Source organism: Chinchilla lanigera, unplaced genomic scaffold (assembly GCF_000276665.1).
Source record: "Chinchilla lanigera isolate Chin_1 unplaced genomic scaffold, ChiLan1.0 scaffold00020, whole genome shotgun sequence".
In the NCBI taxonomy this organism is placed as follows: Eukaryota; Metazoa; Chordata; class Mammalia; order Rodentia; family Chinchillidae; genus Chinchilla; species Chinchilla lanigera.
This window is the reverse complement of record NW_004955421.1, coordinates 20,089,457-20,109,578: the sequence shown is the minus strand read 5'-3', so window position 1 is coordinate 20,109,578 and position 20,122 is coordinate 20,089,457. Positions and strand designations below refer to the sequence as shown.

Genomic DNA, 20,122 nt, shown 5'->3' with positions numbered 1-20,122 from the left:
TTGGTATTAAATCTTCTCTGAATTTCTTGTAAAATTCTGCTGTGAATCCATCAGGGCCTGGGGTTTTCTTTGTTGGTAGGTTTTTAATCATGTTTTCAATCTCATTAATTGATACTGGGTTGTTCAGGAATTTGATATCTTGACTCAACCTTGGTAATTCATACATATCTGGGAATCTGTCCATTTCTTCTGTGTTTTCTGTCCTATGGGAGTAAAGATTTTCAAAGTAGCTATTGATGATCTTCTGAATTTCTGTAGAATCTGTAGTAATTTCACCCTTGTCATTCCTTATTGCATGAATCTGAGTTCTTTCTTTTCTTTTTTTGATAAAGTTGGCTAGGAGTTTATTAATTGTATTTATTCTTTCAAAGTACCAACTCTTTGATTCATTAATTTTTTTATAGGATATTATTCACCTCGATTGCATTAATTTCTGCCCTGATCTTTATAATCTCTCCCCTTTTTGGGCTTTGGGCCTGATTTGTTATTTTTCTAAAAGTTTAAGATGCAGCATTAGGCTACTTATTTGTTCTCTTTCTGTTTCCCTTATGTGTGAGTTCACCACTATAAATTTCCCTCTGAGGACTGCTTTCATTGCATCCACAGATTCTGGTAAATTGTATTTACATTTTCATTTGTTTATAGGGTTTTTTTTTTTTTGGTCGGCGGGGAGACCTGGGCTTAAACTCATGAACTTGTGCTTGCCAAGCAGGCACTTATGCCACTGAGTTATATCCCCAGCCCCTGTTTGTAGGTATTTTTTAATTTCTTCTTTAAGTTCTTCTGTGACCCACTGGTTATTCAGGAGGTTGTTGTTTAATTTCCAAGTGTTTCCGGAGTTTTTGGAGTTCCTTTTGTCACTAATTTCCAATTTCATTGCACTGTGGTCAGATAATATGTATGGGATAATTTCAATTCTTTTGCATTTAGGTAGGTATGCTCTGTGGGCTACAATGTGGTTTATTTTAGAGAAAGTCCCAGCTGAGAAAAATGTGTATTCTGATGTGGTGGGGTGGAACACTCTGTATACATCTACTAATCCCATTTGGTCACATCTTTGGTTCAGATCTGTTATTTCCTTGCTGATTTTTCATCCAGTTGACCTATCTCATTGTGTCAGATGGTGTTGAGGTCCCCTATTAAAATAGTGTTATTAATTATACAAGTTTTCATATCCATTAAGATTTGTCTTATATAGTTTGGTGCACCAGTACTTGGTGCATACATATTTATGATTGTTATCTCATCCTCTTGCAGTTTTCCCCTAACAAGTATGTAGTGACCTTCTTTATCTCTTTTGATTGTTGTCGGCTTCAAGTTTACACTGTCTGCAAACAGAATAGCTACACCTGCTTTTTTCTGGATTCCCATTGCATGGAGGACTGTTTTCCATTCTTTGACTTTCAGTCTATGAGTTTCCTTTTGAATAAAATGTGTTTCCTGTATACAGCATATCATTGGATTTTGTTTCTTAATCCACTCTGCCAGTCTGTTTCTTTTGACTGGTGAATTGAGGGCATTTACATCTGTGGTTATAATTGATATGTGTTGACTTATCATTGTCATGTTATTTACTTGCTGTTTGTTTCCTAATTTTTCTACTTGTTTAATTGTTTGCTCTTCTTGACAGTTCCTTTCTACTGTTGTTCTTGAAATTGCGGTCATTTTTTTCTCTGTCTAGAATACCTTTAATACTCTTTGCAATGATGGTTTGGTGCTCATGAAGTTCTTTAGTTGTTCTTTGTCGTGAAAGTATTTTATTTCTCCACTGAATCTGAAGGATAGTTTGGCAGCGTACATCAGTCTTGGTTGGAAGCTGTTTTGTCTCAGGATCTGTAATATTTCACTCCAGGCTCTTCTCGATTGGATGGTTTGTGTTGAGAAGTCTACTGTGATTCTGATTGGCTTTCCTTTATAGGTAATCTGTTTCTTTTCTCTAGCAGCTTTTAATATTCTGTTCTTTTGCTGGAGATCTGGGAACTTGACTATTATATGTCTGGGTGTAGTTTTATTTTGGTTATGGTTACCTGGAGTTCTATAAGCCTCATTTATTCATATATCAGGTCCTGTTTCCATGCATGGGAAATTTTCTGCTACTATTTCTGCAAATATTCTTTTTATGTTGTTTGTGTTGCCTCCTGCTGTTTCATTGACTCCCATCAGTCGTACATTATTCCTCCTTGCCTTGTCTTGCAGCTGTTGAATAGGTTTTTCCTGGTTCCTTGTTGATTTTAAGAGATCCTTTCTTTCACGGTTGCTAGCTGCCATGCTGTCTTTAAAATCTGAAATTCTATCTTTGGCTTTATTGAAGTGGTTTTAGCAGCTTTCAATGGAAGCTTTGATTTCCTGGATGTCTCTTTGAATCTGGTTCATGCATTCTAATTCATTTCTATATTTTTCATTTAATGTTTCTGTCCATTACCTGTGTTCTTGTATTTTCTTATATGTTTCTTTTTCAGATGTGCTGAGCAGTTCTTTCATTATTATTATCATTTCAATTTTTGCATTAGAGATTACTTCTGATCTGATCTCTTCTATGGCCTGATAGAGGTGTTTCTTTACTTCCATTGCAATCATTTCAGCAATTTCAGGTGTGTGTTTACCAAATTCTCCTACGTCGATGTCTCCTGGACTTGTTCTGAGTTGGGTGGAGTTCTAAGATTGTGTTTTAGTTCTTCGTCTTGTCATGTTTGATACCGGATGCAGAAAGCTCAGTCTCCCTCTTCCCTGGCAGCTCATCAAAGGCCACTAGTGTCCCTAGTTTTCCCAGTGGTCAGGCTTGCCCCTCAGTGTCCACTGAGATGCACTGCTTAGTCTGGGGTTTTCCGGCAGATGGTAAAGAATATCTAGTTTCCCAGGTCTCAGACACAGTCCGTGATATCAGCTGATGGCCAACCATCTGATCCAGCATCCCCTCACAGTTCAGGGCATGTGTATGACCCAGAATTGGGTGGCACTGGTAGCGCAATCCCAGATCAGTGGTCCTGTGTCCCCAGGAAGTTCAGGGTACTGGCAAAACCCAGACACAAACTGCAGGGTCAACAGTTTGTGGACCACCTGATTCTGTGTCTCCAGGCAGATCAGAATGCACACAGGAGCTTGACTCAGGCTGCACTGGTGACGATCATGGACCGCCTGTGTCTGTGACCTCCAGGAGGTCATGACGCAAGTAAAGTCTAGACCCGCACAGCAGTGCCAGCAGCTCGTGGAGCACCTGCTTCAGTACCTCACTCAGTGGTGCGCATGCACAGGGTGGGTCCACACGTGAACCCCAGTGAGAGCAGTTCACAGGCCTTCTGAGTGAGGATCTCCTGTCTGCACCAGGCACATGGAGGGTAGACACTCAGATTGTAATGTCGGTGGGGTTGTGGATTGCCCGCTCTGCCCCCAGGAAGCAGATGGGAAATACCTGGTTCTCTGGGCGGTGTTCAGCTGGGAACCGTGATGTCAGCAGGTCGTGGCCTGCCTGATTCTGCATCTCCAGTCAGTTCAGGTTGCGCACAGGAGCCAGACGTGGGCTGCACTGATGGTGATCACAGACCACCCGTGTCTGCGACCTCCAGGAGGTCAGGGCACAAGCAAATCCCAGACCACAGCAGTGGTGCCAGCAGCTTGTGAAGCGCTCACTGCAGTACCTCACTCGGCGCTGGGTATGTGCAGGGAGGGCCCACAAGCGAACCCCAGTGAGAGCAGTTTGCGGGCCTTCTGAGTGAGGACCTCCTGTCTGCACCGGGCATACAGAGGGCAGAAATGGTTCAGTTTAGTTTAGTTTGGTTTAGTTTAGTTTTGAGATTGGGTCTTGCTATGCAATTTAAGCTGGCCTAAACTTGTGGTGATCATCCTGACTCAGCCTCTCTAGTGCTAGGATTACCAGCACATGCCACTATGTCTGGCCAAGACTATGTTTTTACTGCAGTTTCTGTCAGCAACTTGGTACCCTTGAAGTATTAATCTTCAAAAACAGCTTTTTAAAAAATCTGTTCAAATTCCTATGAGAACTGAATTTTCAGAGTAAAGTCAATTTCTACTTATAGAAGACATCTTATTTTGAGATGGTTAATAAAACTCAAACTAGCAAAAGAAAAAGCCAGAATCATAGGGCAAAGACTTATAAAATATACCCATCATGGCATAATGAGAAGTGTTTCCTTGGATTTAGTTTCATAAACAAATGAAACATTTTAAAATAGACTAAATTTTGGCTTTCCTGTCTCCTCAGATAGTTTCTTATATTACTGAATCATTCATTCCTTCATCTTATACCATGAAATTAAAAATTCAGTAGTCATTAGCCACCAGGTAAATTCTGAAAATTAAACACAGACTAAGGTTAGAACAAAATGTTGAAAAAGGAGATCTGGCTGGGATGTAGCTCACTGGTGGAGCACTTGCCTAGCATGTGTAGGATCCTAGGCTCAATTCTCACAGGGAAGAAGTACAGTAGTTCAATAACTCTGCATCCTCTGTGCAGTTTACCTCACACCTCACATTAGAACCAAAAGCTTCTCCCACTATGCCCATGATACAATATTGCCACTTACTAAGATAAATTCTACTGACCTAAAAAGCATGCTAATAAATGTAAATAATATAGAAGAAAGTGCCAGTGAAAGGTGTAGTTCAAGCTTTTAGCTCTGCAAATGAGGAATGTATATTAAACCATCAAATCTTAACTCTCACAATGTACAGTATTCTAAATCACATTGATTAAAGAGCTGCTCAGGTAAAAGGGTGAAGTAACCGGTTTTCACATGGGGCCTGGGATATGGCTAGAAGAAATATCCAATCATTCCCTCAATTAAATTTTATCAGTTATTCATAGGCACTTTTTCATTAAATGAAAAGTTCCCAGCACTGCCAAAAAAAAGAGACCCTTCTGATGATCCACAGATAATAATTTCATCAGGTAAAAATATTATAGAAACGAAGAATATTTTGGTCTCTCCCTTTCCTTATCTAAACTGGTAAGTTCGCATAGTACTTATCCTAAGTTTTTTAGCTTGTTATTTTATAAAAGCATACCATATTTTCATGGGCCTATTTGTAATATGATATATTAAGAAAAATCTGTGTGTTCAATTTATTAAACAAAAAGACAAAATGTATTATTAGTATTAATACAAAATAAGTACTGCTAACATCACCACTATTACTATCATTTATTGAGCACTTGCTACATACTCAGCAGTTTTTTAGCTCTTTACATCTTCACCCCACTGTTGATGTGTTTTCTCAAATCACATTGGAAGAAAACAAAGTTCTCAGAGTATAATGAAGTGACCTATCTGGAAACAGAGCTACCAGGGTCAAGGCAAGCACTAGAGCTCAGGAACTTCCGGGAGGGCTTGTGCTTTTATCTCAACAAACTGTAAAATCACAGTACTTGTTTCCAAAGCTGAACGTAAAAGTCTATTTAGAAGAACACCAACTTCAGTGTGTATTATAGTTATGCTTTAGTGGGAAAAAAATATTCTATTCCTGTGACCATATACAAGTTTTCATTGCCCATACAAAACATTCTTCACTTGTATGTTAGGATTGAGTCATTTCCAACGTTCATTACAGTCCTAAAATCCAATAAACCATTGTGGAGGTAGAATTTCATTGTACATGTGATATTCTTAAGAGTAAAAAAAATGTCAGCTTCTATCAGTTTTCTTCCTAGAAAACTATAGAAAGGAAGCAGACACAAACCAGACCATTATCACCAACCATCTGAACCCACTTTAGCATTTGTTTATCTTATCATCATATTATAAATGTTACTGACATTACCTCTGATGGGTACATTCTTCAGGATCCTGGGGTCCATTACACATCAAAATTGTACAACAAAACCTGTAAAGAGAAACTATATAAACTGATTTCACTAAAATACCAAGTTTCAAGAGTAATGTCTCTTACAACAAAGACCAACAGAAGTACTTAGCCTGCCTTTAACAGCTAAGAATCCAAAGGAATACGAAGCTAAATGCTGAACATCTCTTCCTAGAATCTCAAATGATCCTGACTCAAAAAATCTTAAAAATCAAGAAATGCCTCAAGAGATACCAAATCATCAAGCCAAAGAAAAAAATACATCTGTAGATCCAAACTGGAAGAGGAAGATTGGATTACCTATAAAGGGAAGTCAAACCTTTTGCTTAAGGCAGCAGTGCTGGCCTCGCAAATTTAACTTCTCTGCAAGTCAGTTGCCATACATAAAACATGATGTCAGAGTTACCTAACACTTTGTCTTATTTTGTGGATACTGATCCCAAAGCCTCACACATGTCCAAGTCTACCACTGAACTGTATCCTAAGTCCCCCACATTTTTGAGACTAGTGTGTTTTTAAATTGCCCAGACTAGTCTTGAATTTTGTGCCTCTGCCTCCTAAGTAGCTGGAATTATGAAGGTACAGCACTACCAAATTCTGCCATTCCATTAGAAGAATTAAAAGCTTTCTAAGCAAAATCAGTTCCGTGAAGGAAGCCAGCCTTTTAAACAAATTGCATGGTGGCAACTAGATATGCATAGGCAAGAAAAAGATTAATTTTTACTTAATCCTCACACCTTATATAAATTAACTCAAAATAGATCAGAGATTTAAATGCAAAAGTATTTTTAAAAATTTCAGAGGATAACATGAGAAAAAGAATCTTTTGAATCTAGGGCTTGATAAGAGTTCTTTGACATAAAACTAAAATCATGATCTATCAAAAAACTGAAAAAACTGGACTTTATCAAAATATAAAACTCTGTGATAGACATTCTCAAAGGATGAAAAGACAAGCTATAAACTTAGAAAATATATACAAACCACCTATCTGAATCTGAGAAAGGACTAGTGTCATAGGACTAGTAAAAACACACAAATAACTTTCAAAATTCAACATTAAAAAAACCAATATAAGAACTTCCATCATTTTAGCTATAACTGCTTACCACCAGTACAATCACTTCTTTAAACTGTCTTCCCAACACGATGCCTCAGTGCATTTGTGCCTATAGCACAGAACAGCAGTGACTAAACAGAAACAAGGCACCAGTTCTGATGGCTGACAAGGACCTCTGTGCTGCATCTCACAAGGCAGCACACAGCAGGCATACGAGCCACTGGTCTAACACTGCACCACCCCCCAACCCCATTCTTGGGGTGAGGGAGACCTTCCTGGCCTAATCACCTAAAGACCCCATCTTTTAATACTAGCACATTAACAAATATAAATATTTGTTATATTTGGTTTGTATCTAAATGTCCCCGAAAACCTCTTGCAGTCATGGAAGAAGGCTGGCTTTGCAGAGGTGGCTGAATCTAGAGTTTGTGATATTGGGATTACGGGTGTTTGATCAGTCCACTGACTGGCTTGGTACCACCCTAATTCCAGCAGCCCAGACAGAGTATAAAAGGGGCAGAAAGTCATGGTTAAGGCCCCTTGTTGCTTTTGCTGCCTTGTGGGTGCCAGAAACTGTTCTCTGCCATTCGCCACCCTGCCTTGGAGCCAGCTGATTATGGACTGAATCCTCCATAAACTGTGAGTTAAATAAACCTTTCCTCCCTTAACTTTGGGTGCCAGGTATTTTGTCTCAGCAACGAGAAAAGCAACTAAGACAATTAGTATTACTAACTTTATTTCCTTTAAATCTACTACTATTACCGATTTCCTCAGGTTGTTTATTTCAACATACAGATATATATTTCAAAAGAATACGTTACAATCATTATTTGTACTGTGTGTAAGTACACTACAAGGTAATATTAACAAGGACAATTTAAAAATGAAAGGAATTTAAGTCTGGCTAGCTGAGGCAAAATATAAATATTTTTTTAAATCCTCAGCTGAAGATTTTAAAGCACACTAGCACAGAACTGAAGAATTCTCAACAAAGCCCCAGGCTTTGAGGGTATTTGGAAGAGACTAGCTATGAGTACCATGTGCTTCACTGGTATTTGCTGCTGTCCCCTGTATTTCCTGGATCCTTCTCGGGCAATGCCAGTGCTGGGAAGCACTGGATGTATATGTTACATACATATCACAGAGGTCTCTAGCCCAGAGAGCAATGCTTGACTCATAATAGAAGTAAAATAAATGTTAGACTGAGTTGAATAAGGAAATTGAGTCTCAGACACACAGACAATAAGCAGGCCAGAAACAGACACAAACTCTGAGTCTTTTCTCTACACCATCTGCTGGCATCTACAACAGACACGTGATTCAGCCCTAAAACTCCACAATGACTTTTCCTACTTGATTTCATCTACAGCAGCAAAAGTATTCTTCGAAAACCTATATTTTTATTCTTTTAAAATGGTTGTTTCCCCATCGTCCCCAAAGCTCTGAGGACTCCATGGAACATCACTGCTGCCTCATGTTCACCCACTCTTTGCCTATTATGTTAACATAACCATACCTCTTTCATTGCTCTTCTTTTGCAACTACTGCTATTATTCCTTATTTTTCCTTTCATAACCCTCAGAAGTGATTTCACTTTTATGTTCGTTACTGTTCATTTATAATCAGTTTTTGATTGCATGCTGATTATTCTTAAATTTCAACTTTATACTACCGAGGAAAACTAGTGCCTCATGTAATGCTTCTGATTACAGAATCAGCTGGATTAAGTTATGTAACTGTTTTTCAAAAGGCCTATAACACAAGTATGAAAATGTGGGGTTTTTTTCTTTTCTTTTCTTTTAACCTTGAATAAGCTGTCTGAATAAAGAAAATGGATTTGGAGGTGAGATTTTTTTTAAAACTGACATTTGTTGTTTTCTTCTTTACAAGCAAAATAAAAAATACAAGAACTGACATATTTGAATCAATAAGCTTCTGTATTTTTCTAACCCCTTGCTACTATTTAAAATATTTTTGCAACTCTTATTTGGGAAGAGGCATCAAAGCTCATACCCCATTCCTTGGTATATTCTTCTCAATTGCAGCTCTTCTGTCTTTATGTTTATTTCACTTTTAGATACGTTTAGAGCTTCCCAAATTTAAACTAGAGAATATATTAGCGGGAAATATAATGCGTTGGTTCAAAAACAAGTACAAGAAACAGAAAGACAACTCATCACTGTGGTTCATGAGCTAACTCTGCAAGCAACTAGAAGAGAAGACCGCATCTTCAGAACAAACTCAGAGACTTTAGCACTGTCTAAAGAGAAAAAACGACCAAGCCTTCTCTGATCACAAAATAGCAGATACAGTTGACTAAAACATCAATCACACTTCCACTGTTCTCAATGGAGAGTGGTAGTAGAGGTCTGAGAGGTCACAACTATTTTTGTAATAATTTTAGAGTGGCATCTGTTACTCATTCACCAATGTACAGAGTATAATAAGTTCACTTGTATCTTCAGATGGATAACAAAGTGCAACATATTTTGACTATTGCCTTCATCTTCATCTGGCATTCTCCGTGTGTGTGTGTGTGTGTGTGTGTGCGCGCGCGCGCACGTGCACGTGTGTACCTAAACGGAATCTGAAGTTTCCTGTTTTAGAAGGACACCAGTCATACTGGATTAGGGCACACTCTAACTGATCTCATTTCAATGTGATTTCCAGAAAGACTCTTATCTCCACAGCAGGCCACATTCTGGGATATTGGTGGTGAGGACCATAGGACTTTTGTGGGGAACACAATTCAGCCTGCAGACACAATTCTAGAGGCCAGTGTGAGGGGTATGCTGAGAGCTGTGCCGAGCAACATCTGAGACAGCAGGGAAGTTGTCTAAAGTCTCTGAACTACACCTGACTCCTCTTCAAAATGTGGTTAGCACTGCAGTAAGAATGCCCGTATCTATGGCCACTGTGAGGACACAATGAGGTCTCTTCAAAGCCTGGCCCATGGAATGTGCCTGGTTAACGTCATATGTCTATTTTTATACGTGTCCTACTTCAGGTTCTCTAGACAGTATTAATAGCCATTGTGCAGGTGAATCTAAGAGAAAGGGCACAGCTGTATCCCCAGGAAGTGGGGAAGCCCTCCCAAAACACAGAACACACTCACTGTGAATCCCTTTGCTCACAAGTCCCCAACAAACCACCTCCTACCCCAAGCTTCCTCCCAACTCACCACAGGGCAGCTATGTGGCACTGAGCAAACACCCACTTCAAAGATAAATAAATATGAGTACAGTACTTAATAAATTATTATTAGGAAAATTATTTTAAAACTTATTAATTAAGACTTGGAAACTAAAAATATAGTCCCAGGTAACATCAGACAACACTTCTACGAAGGTAAACATTAACCAAAAAATCATTACACACTCATGTTCACAGCAGTACTATTCATAATAACCAAAGGTAGAAGCAGCTCAAGTGTCCCCTGACAGATGAATGGAAAATCAGAATGACATATACACACAATGGAATAGCATGCAACCTTGAATAGGAAGAACATTTTGATACATGCTTCAAGATGGATGAATTTTGAATACATTATGCTAAGTAAAATAAGCCAGTTTTAAAAGGTCAGATATTATTCCTCTTAGATTAATTTCCCAGTGCAGGCAAAATCATTGTGCCTGAAAGTAGAATAGTGCTTGCCTTGCTAGGGGCTGGAGGTGGGAGAATGGGTATACTGTAAGGAGTACAAGGTTTCACTTGGGAAGATGCATAAGTGACAGCTGCACACGATGAAGGTACTTAATGCCACAAAAATAGGTAAAATGGTGAAATACAATGGTCAATTCTATGATATGCATATTTTCCCACAAAAAATTTTTTTAAAAATACATTCATATCTTTAGTGCCTTTAAAAGTTTTGGGAGGCAAAAGCAAGGTATCAGAGATGATAAAAAGCATTCAAAAACCCAAAATATAAATCAAGCTGCAAGTAGTAGTACAGAACCATAATCCCAGCACTAGGGTGGCTGAGGCGGGAGGATCACAGAACATTTGAGGCCAGCCTGGGCTACATAATGAGATCCTGCCTCCAACAAACAAAAAAAATGTAAGAAAATGTGTGCATCAAAAAGCAGTTCCTGCGCTACTTCCTTCAATTCCCAAAAATCAATCACCAAAACACTGCTTTGCCTTAGTAATTAATTTTACTTAGATGATGACCATGTTCCTGGTTTAAAACTTCAAAGTTCTGAGAAAGGGATTCTTCTCTGACCTAGAAAGACACTGTGAAATACACAGGGGGAAGTACATCCCTCGTAAAGCAGAGGACAAAATGCCTTCAAGAAAGAACACTGTGACTGACAGATTACTGTAAGTAAATAGTACTGATACACTGCCAACATTAAGATAAATGAAACACTATCACTAAACAGTCCTACTTGGGGAGCTCTAACAGAAAAGACAGTATTTTTCTCTCATTTTGCATAAAACTTAACTCTGTAATTTTCCCTCATACTGAAATCATATTTTATACAAAATGTAGTCACAAAATCTATTTTACAACACCCATAAAAGCCTCACCATAAACTTTTAAGTCAAAAAACAAAACAGATAGGATCCAGTACATTACATCCTGCTACACTAGGGCTTCGGGATTTGACCCTCTCACCTAAAAGCAATCTTAGGCTCAGGCTTCCCGAGGAGCCTTTACCTCCAATTCACACCGTCCTACTCAACACTCAGCCCTTCAGTCCCTCTGCATCCTGTTACAGTAGTGAGGATAAGCTGTTTATGACTCCAACCACCTCAAAATTTATGTGGTTTTTCTAATTAGCCAGATAGTACGTTTATTTCATGCTAACGGTAAAAAAGGTAATAACTGCAAGATTCACTTTTGCTTTCACTGTTGTTGGTTTTCAGTTTTAATGACACATCACTTTAAAAGAGTTCTGACTCTTAAAGAGACACTCATCATTAATAGTTTATTCCCTTAATCCAAAATAATGTAGTAACCCAATTTTCTGTGTACTGCTTATTAAAGATCCACACTGACCCTCAGGCTGGAATAAGAGTGTATGTGAAATGTGGTTTTCCCCTCTTCTTTTCCAAGGTAAGTTAACCCAACGTGGGCCTTTAAGTCCAGGTGCTATGACACTATACCTCTATAGCAGGAGGGAGAGCACAAGCCCAAGATGGTGACAGAAAGCAAAGGACAAAGATAGTTTCCTTATAACAATGTGAAGAGATCTCTATTGGTAAGGAGAAAATACTAGCATTTTCTCTTTTTTTTATTTTAAGGAGAATAAAAAGAAAGAACAATAGCAAAATACCAGCAACAGAGACAAAAACAAGACAAAGCAAAACCAATAAAAATGATACAGGGTTTCAGAACAAAATGATAGGAATTAACATTGGCTGTTATATTACATACTGTTATCTTCAATGAAACTGCTCACATTAACAGATGTAAGAATGCAAGATTGACCAAACCATTAAAGAGAATAAAAAATAAAAACAAAAAAATCATTAAAAATGATACAGAGTTTCACCAGACAAGATGGTAGGAATTCACCAAAGGTTGTTATGTTGCATATTGTCTTCAAATTAGTTGTTCAGATTACCAGATATAAGCATGCAAAATTGGTCAGAAAAAAAATTAAGTATTAACTGTTCCTTTCAATAAACCAGTACACATCAGTAGTACAGTTATCCCAGCTATCCTATATATTTTCCCTTCCTTCTTTCTTTTTTTTCTCCTTTCCCTCATCCCAGTTGTTCTTTCCTTCGAGCAATTTCTTTCCCTTTCATAATAGCTATTGTACGTTTTGAGTTTTATTTACTCTTTCAGGTTCTTCTGATAGCTAAAAATGCTAATCTCCATTTGAAATCAATGTGTGGACAAAAGAGAGTCCTTTTCCCAACAGACTATATTCTATTCTTGCACAGTTGATTCTGAGCATATGGTAAGTCATTTTCCCACCTCACTTTCCTACTTCATTTTCCTATTCCCCACTTTACTGTTAAGTTTCCTTGCGAGCTCCGGGGTTAAAGGGAAGGGTGGAGGAAGGCAAGGACAGCATTACAGGCTTTTTTACCTTGATATCCAATTTACTGATAATTTATAACCCAAACCAATATAACTAACTTTTACTGATAATTTAGGGATAGTGCTACAACTAATAAGCAGGAGCTCATTTACTCAGCAGTACAATTCCAGGACCTGAGCATTATAACTCTCCCCATTTTGCAGATGAGAAAGCTAAAGGCTAAGGAATTTATAGAATTTCATCAAATTTAAGATGCCAATAATTGTAAGATACACCAATTTTGTGTAACACGGAGGGAAAGAAACAATCTATGACACATTGTGAAGCCCATCTGCATTTCAGAAATGATAAAAGGTAAAAATACTATGTATTCTACAACAAAATAAGTAATTATCCCCACATCACAGATCAACTAAGCACTGAAAGCCAGATTTGAGAAGCATAATTTCAGTCCTGATTTATGCCCACTATCCTGGCATAATTTTTTTTAAGTACTGAGGATTGAACTCAGGGCCTTTGCTGAGCTGTATCTCAGCCCTTTTTAAATTTTTTCTTTTGTGACAAGATTTCACCAAGTCACTAAGTTCCTAGGCTAGACATGAACTTGCCAATTCTCCTGCTTCACCTCCCGGAGTGCTTGGATTACAGGTGTCTACCACCAAGTGCATCACCAAGACATATGTTCCCTTCTACTCCCAAATGTACCCCAACATTAAGTCTAAAACATTATCAGCCTACGAATGGACTGTGTGGAATAAATTCCACACATTAGTCTGGGACTGACTCCTTGGGGGAGCTAGCTGCTTCTGCAGGCACCTAAAGCTCTGCTCCATGAGGCAGCTCTTTATTGAGCATGACTAACAGACCCAAACAAATCTTCCTCTTTGGGAAACATAAAGTAGTGCCTTCAAATCACAAGCCTGGGATGAAGACAGCCCAGAAGCTGGAAGACAGCAAGCATGTGGAGAACTCTGTGGAGGTAGAAAAATGGATGCCAGAGCCCTGACTCACCCACAGGACCCCAATAGGACCCCAAGAGACCTTTTCCTTGTGCCTTCTTATATCTCCATTATCCATCTATCCTTCCAATTTTAACATAAAAATAAATTTTAGAGCTAAGTGCATAAATATAGGCATATCTTCATGGTCCATCCATAGGTGCTATTCTTTTGCAATCATTTCTAGAAACAGTGAAAGTTAGCCATATACTCAGCACGTGGATCAAAGTCTCAACTCAGAATATTAGGAAACTTCATCTTCCATTCCCATCTGCAAAGACAATGAAATGCTACCATCTCTCCAGCTTTCCTCAACCCCTAAGGCCACGGCTCTATGCCAGGCACACAGTGAAATGCACAGGCACATAATGTGAGTACATTCTATTCTTCAGGCGTTCCCCCACCTCAGGTCATTGACGCACAGTAAGTCTCGCAGCCCTTACTAAGTCAACACTGAGATGTGCGAACATTTCTGGAATGATTAACAGCTAGGATGTTGTAACTGAACTTCCCATCTGACTCAGCCCCTGGTACCAAATTAAGCTTCATCAGACCTTCACTCTTTGGGATTCTGAAGATAACGAGGGTCCAGGACAGAAAGGCCTTCAAACTCTCTGAGCCTCAAATTCCCCAGATATTAATGGGGAATAATCATCTTGTCTCACATGGCTATTGAAGGGTTTAAATGAAATAAAATATAGTAGCACCAAGCTATGCCTAACTCTGATATGAGGGCACATGATAAATGTTTATAGAATCTGGGAAAGGAATGCTATTCTAGCTCAATAAGGCCTTAAAAAAAGGCAAGTAAATTTAGCTTTAAATTCACTGAGAGAGAAATAATCACTGTAGGCCCATGATCTAATCATATTGCCAAATGTTTTCCATATCATCTTATTGAATCTTTGTAGCCATGTGTAAGCACTAACTCTTCAGAGAACATCAAGCTCACACATCTGTTCCAGATTGCAAAGCAAGAACATAAGGAAACTAGAATTGGAACTCAGCTGAATGTGAACCTAACCCCTCTGTTCCGCTGCTCCTTAGAGTCCAAAGCCAGAGAAAGGGGAACTTGGAGAAGAGCCCAGAGAGAGCAACTGTGCAGAGTTGATCAGCATGCCAGAGTCAGCCCAAGGCCACATGACCAAAGACAAAGAGACGGGGGATAGGTAAATAGATTAACTGGATGGCTTAGCTCAAATTGGCTCTCTTGGCAATACAGCTTAATGATTTAACAGCATTAACAGTTTATTAACATGGAGCAGGCAACTCTTTGGTACTGAGATGCTGAGCAAGTCATCACCGTGACTCTCTATGCTTCTGATCCTTTACTTGAAGGGGAGACAGTATAATCTCCTTTGCATTATGCTCTAAGGGTTAAAGAAACAATGGAGCAATCATTTCACAGTCTGTCACATACTATGAGTTCAGTAATTAGTACTTTTCTGGAAGCTTTTCCTTTCGCTGTCACTTGCCTAAAGTATCAACATCACCTCTCAACTTCTCCTGTTCCTTAACTGCCATTCTCTTCTCTGTGCACCTCACTCATTCATTTAGTTCCCAAATGCTTACTGAATACCTAGTCAGGCCAGCTGAGGAAACCACAATGCACAAGAGAAATCTTTGCCCTCATAGTGCTTCCACTCTTGCATTTGTGGAAGAAAGGAGACTGACAACAAGCACATAACACCAGGTAAAGTTAAGTTCTACAAAGTACAATAAACTACAAAAAGGAATAGAGAATAATCCCTGAAGAGAGGACTTAAGCAGATCATTAGAGAAAGGTCAACTGCACAAATGAACATTTGATCAGAGCTGTGCAAAGGGCCAATATGGGAACAAGTACGGCATCTTAGTAGATGAAGAACACTTATGCATCTCTGTGTTGTACTGTAACACTGGCTTACATGTCAATTTTGCCATGAGCTTGTGAGCCCCTGGGGGTAAAGGATGTGTATCCCTTTCTCACTCTGCACTCACTTACTCAGCCATTTCTCCTAAAGGCACTCACCTCCCATCACTCTCTTAAATGATGGATTAACAGTGAAGAGCTAACTCAGTAAGTTTTCTGCCTTTGGGAAACTTAGCATCAGGCATACACAGTTTAAGTATTCAAAACACAGGTGCGACATGAATGCTATTTGCTTGGTTTTCAGCTATGGAGTTATATGGAGGTATATGCCTGCCAAGCTCTAGGCTCTCTGCAGCTCTATTCATCCTTCGTTCCTTCCCCAAAAGATCACCACCATCCATCAACTTGTTACTGCCTCTTCCTTCTCCACACTCAACTGCTTACAATGAGCTACATGCAGTCCATTCTACATGGAAAACCATCCCCATCACCGCCACCTTTTCTAACAGAGGAACTTCCACTATTATTTCAAATTTCATTAGTATACTGTTTCATGGTTTGTTCAAATGTGTACAAATTTCTCGAGTTTTTCAGCCAAAACTTTACCATCCAGTACAGAAAGCACAGGAGTAAGTGACAATTCCAGACTGAGTAGTAAAGAGAGGACACTCATGTAATTTCTTTTCTTCCCCCAATATGACAAATTTGAGTGACTTTCTGGTCTTCGTTTCTGCACGTCTGTGCCAGGAAACAAGGCCAGCAAAGTTCTCACTACTGTGGCCCTGTGCACTCACTCACTCACTCACTCACTCATAAAAGAAATGTTCCATGTACAGTAAACAAAACCAATTTGGAACATGAGTTATCACTTAAAGGTCTCCCCTCCCGGGAAGGTCAACAGTTTAGCATCTAAATTATTTGAGATGGATTCCCTTTTCTAACAGTAGAAATTGCAGTTGTACTTCATTTTAAACAGAGGTTAAAAAAAAGTCAGATCTTTATTCTCAGGGGCAATAAGGCAGATTTACAACTTCCAATGCCTCCCCTACAACCTCATTTAGCTGATAAGAACTTATACATAAACTTTAGTCCTTTACCTCCAAAAGCCAGATTCCTCCACTTCCTCCTACTTTTGGCCTCTCACTTCCTCCCAGATGAACAGAAAATGTAACTGGAGCCATTCTTTTGGAAGGACCCAACAGCAGGGACCCAGGGGTAGGCAGTTTCCCTTGACAATACATGTCCCTCTGGGCTTCACAGGGATCCACAGAACAGTGATTCTAAAGTTGGGGGCCTGAGAGGCAGTGTTTCCCACAACGTCTATGCTACCTTTAACCAGAACAGCTATGTCCTAAAAGGCCACGCACTGTGCTTAGAATCACTAACATTTCAAACTCAATGCTCTCAGCCGACATTCCTCCAAAACTGACAGGCCCATGGGCTGTTCCCTGCACTCATCACAGAGCAGCTTCTCTGTATTTCGTCACCAAGTACCACAGCACCCTCTTCACCTGTCTGCCAGGATGTGGGTTTCTGGAAAAATCTGCAACAGTGATTAGACAGTTACCAAAGTGCTCTGTTCACTGACCACCACTCCTCTAAAAGATTCAAAGCCAGGCTACTTCAGAGCTATAATAGGAAATATGTACAGTACAGTAATTATATGGCTGCGTTGCAGCAACCAAGACCAACACTCAGACCCAGTGTTTCTTTTTTTTAATTATATAATTTTGTGTAAGTCATTTAACCACTCTAAGCCTTTAACAGTTCTTCGTCAAACAGATCCTGAAAGTCTCCATGTCATTTGGTACCTATCTATCAGACCTCAAGCACCGGCACTTTCTCACTTTAACTGACTAGCGGCACACAGCTCACTCCCAGCTCTGTTTGCCTTGCCTAATACACTCTTTCACGGAGTCTCACCTGACTGGCTACTCTGACATTCAGCTCAAAGGTCAAAAAGGATCTCAAATGTCCTGGATCTCACAAACATCAAAAGTCACAACAATGAACCTAAAATCAGAACTAATAAAAAAAACTTCAGAGTCATTAAGCACCAAGACTATGTGTCAAATGTTAAATTTAATGGCAGGAAAGGGGTAAACATTATGCTATGGCTAGCTCTGTGAAATCAGTTAAAGTTGCTTCTAAAAGCAAAACATGGGTCTTTTATCTCTCCATTCAGTTTTTCACAAGGCCTGATGCAAAGTAGGCCTGGGCCAAGAGTGGCTACAGATTTCTAAGATGCTTGCTAAGGATTCTTAAATTTGGTGGGAAAAATGAAGTATGTTCAACTAACTAATGCCAGCTATGGGCACTGGGCTAGGAAGGTAACACTATCAAATCAGGCAGAGATTTGAAAATAAAGTTCCCTACAAGTCACAACCCATACGTCTCTACTTTATGACAATTCCAAGATGTTTATAAAGAAAAACATGTATCTTGGATGTTATACAGTTAGTACTAGCACACAGATCGATTTAAAGGTTGACATAATGCATCTTTAGGAGGAAACCTACACTAACCAGACAACAGCCTAGTGTAAAGGAAACCTGAAGGTAAACTGTCACTCTGCAATCAGCTCTGCCACAGACTGTGACCTTGAACAAGTCACTTCATTTCTCCACCTGTGAAATGAGCTCTTGCCAACGCTCAGTTCTGGCTCTTCACTAGGTGCAACTGCTATCTTTTAAAAAAAACGGTTCTCATCTTCTAAGCTTGTGCTCACAGGATCACAATTCATCCTTCAGTACGGAAATCAAAGCAGCTAGACCAAGCAAAGCAACAGATCTTTTCACCACTCTTCTTGCCAAAGGAAGGGTATTTACGTGCAGTCAACCCCTCCAAGCGCTGTGATCAGGCTTTCACTTCCGGGATAGGCAAGGAGACACACTTGAGCTAAACATGCTACAGCTGAGTTTTCTCTGCACAATTTCCTTTTCCTGAGTTCTCATCTCCATGACCCCTATGTTTCCCATCAACTGAAGTCCACCTTCACACTTAGGAGCACATTTCTTGGTTTTGTTTTGTTTTGCTTTTCTATTTTTGGTAACAATGACTAGGACTTACTTTATCACCAGAGTACTCTCCTTACTCTATTAGAAGATATTAGTGGTTTTAACTAGACAAAACCACCATTCCTTTTGCTACCTCACCATACTGTCAAGTGCCTATTAAGGATAGGCACTTGCAATAATAAGTAGCAGCACTTTTTAAATTTACATTAACAATAATAGAAAAGAGATGTCAGAAAATGAAAGCGGAGGGTTACAGATGTCATAAGTAACCAAAGTTCAGAAAAGCTCAAAAAATCATTAGTAGCTTTTTTTTGGCTTTTCATAAAAACTACACTTTGCATGTCCTGGTTAAAACTGCATGAGTAATAATTTGCTTCTCATTAATTAAAAAATGGGGAATGGACAAGGTCTTTGCTAGACGGTGACTGGGCCTCAGACTACTCTTTCTTCAAAAGACAGGAGAGTTTAAAAAAGTAAGACGTCCACTAATTGAGTGCTTTCTCCAAGAGCCATCACCAGCTCAAAATTTCCCGACAGGTTTCTCACCACTGCTAAGCTTGCCACCTGTGGCGGCCACCTGTAGGAGTAAAAGTCTACTGGAGAAGTCGGGATGGCTTTCAGTGTCCATCACTGTCCGTCTTTGACTTTACTATTCACAAAGTACCGGGAAAGGTCTCGTGTATTTTGCCACTGTCCATTAAAAAAAGGAGGAAAGGGTTTCCCACTTTTCTCCTTGACCCATCCGTTTCTGCAACTCAAGCACCCACCAAAGTCTGCGAAAGCAGGTGTTACTACACTTCCTGAGGAAAGGTCGCTCAGCAGGCTGAGTTACCCCACACGCATCCAGCTACACGCGTTTTAAGCGTGGTCACCACGTGGCCCGAGGAGCGCGCTCTGGGTTACACGCTTCCCACGAACAACCGGCGGAGCTGGTAACAGAACCTCAGGGTTCCTGAGCGGAGGAACTCTGCTCAAACTTGCACCCAGCGCTCGTTCAGGTCAGGCACGGTCACCGTGAGCCGTGGGGTTGGACGCCAGCGAACCCAGAGCTGGATCTTTCACACCCAGAGACGCCCGCACCGCGCGCCCTCCGCCCGCGCCCCACACCCGAATGCAACGCGGCCCCGGTGACCCCGGCGCCCCGGGCGCAGCACCGCGCGTGGGGCCCCGAGGGGCGGCGCATCGGGAGGAGGAGGAGACAGGAGCAGGAGAGCGCGGGGACCTGGGCAGCTGGCGCTCACCTGGGACCCGGGAGCCAGGAACCGGGGCCGGAGCGCCAGGTCTCGCAGCAGCCTGCCCGCCAGCGCGGCCGCGGGGGACGCCATCTTAACCAGGAACCGGGCGGGAGTCTGGAGGGCGAGCCGGGCGGGCCGGGG

The 20,122-nt window shown here is 40.3% G+C and overlaps 1 protein-coding gene across 1 annotated transcript in view; it reads right to left on the bottom strand.

Moving 5' to 3' along the window:
- Suclg2 (succinate-CoA ligase, GDP-forming, beta subunit) overlaps positions 1-20,108 on the bottom strand; it is a 260,864-nt gene extending 240,756 nt beyond the window's left edge. Inside the window, exon 1 of the mRNA XM_005383819.2 lies at positions 19,988-20,108. Coding sequence (XP_005383876.1) covers positions 19,988-20,071 — 84 coding nt within the window. The 5' untranslated portion in view covers positions 20,072-20,108. The remainder of the gene's footprint in view (positions 1-19,987) is intronic.
- Between the last annotated feature and the right edge of the window lie 14 nt (positions 20,109-20,122).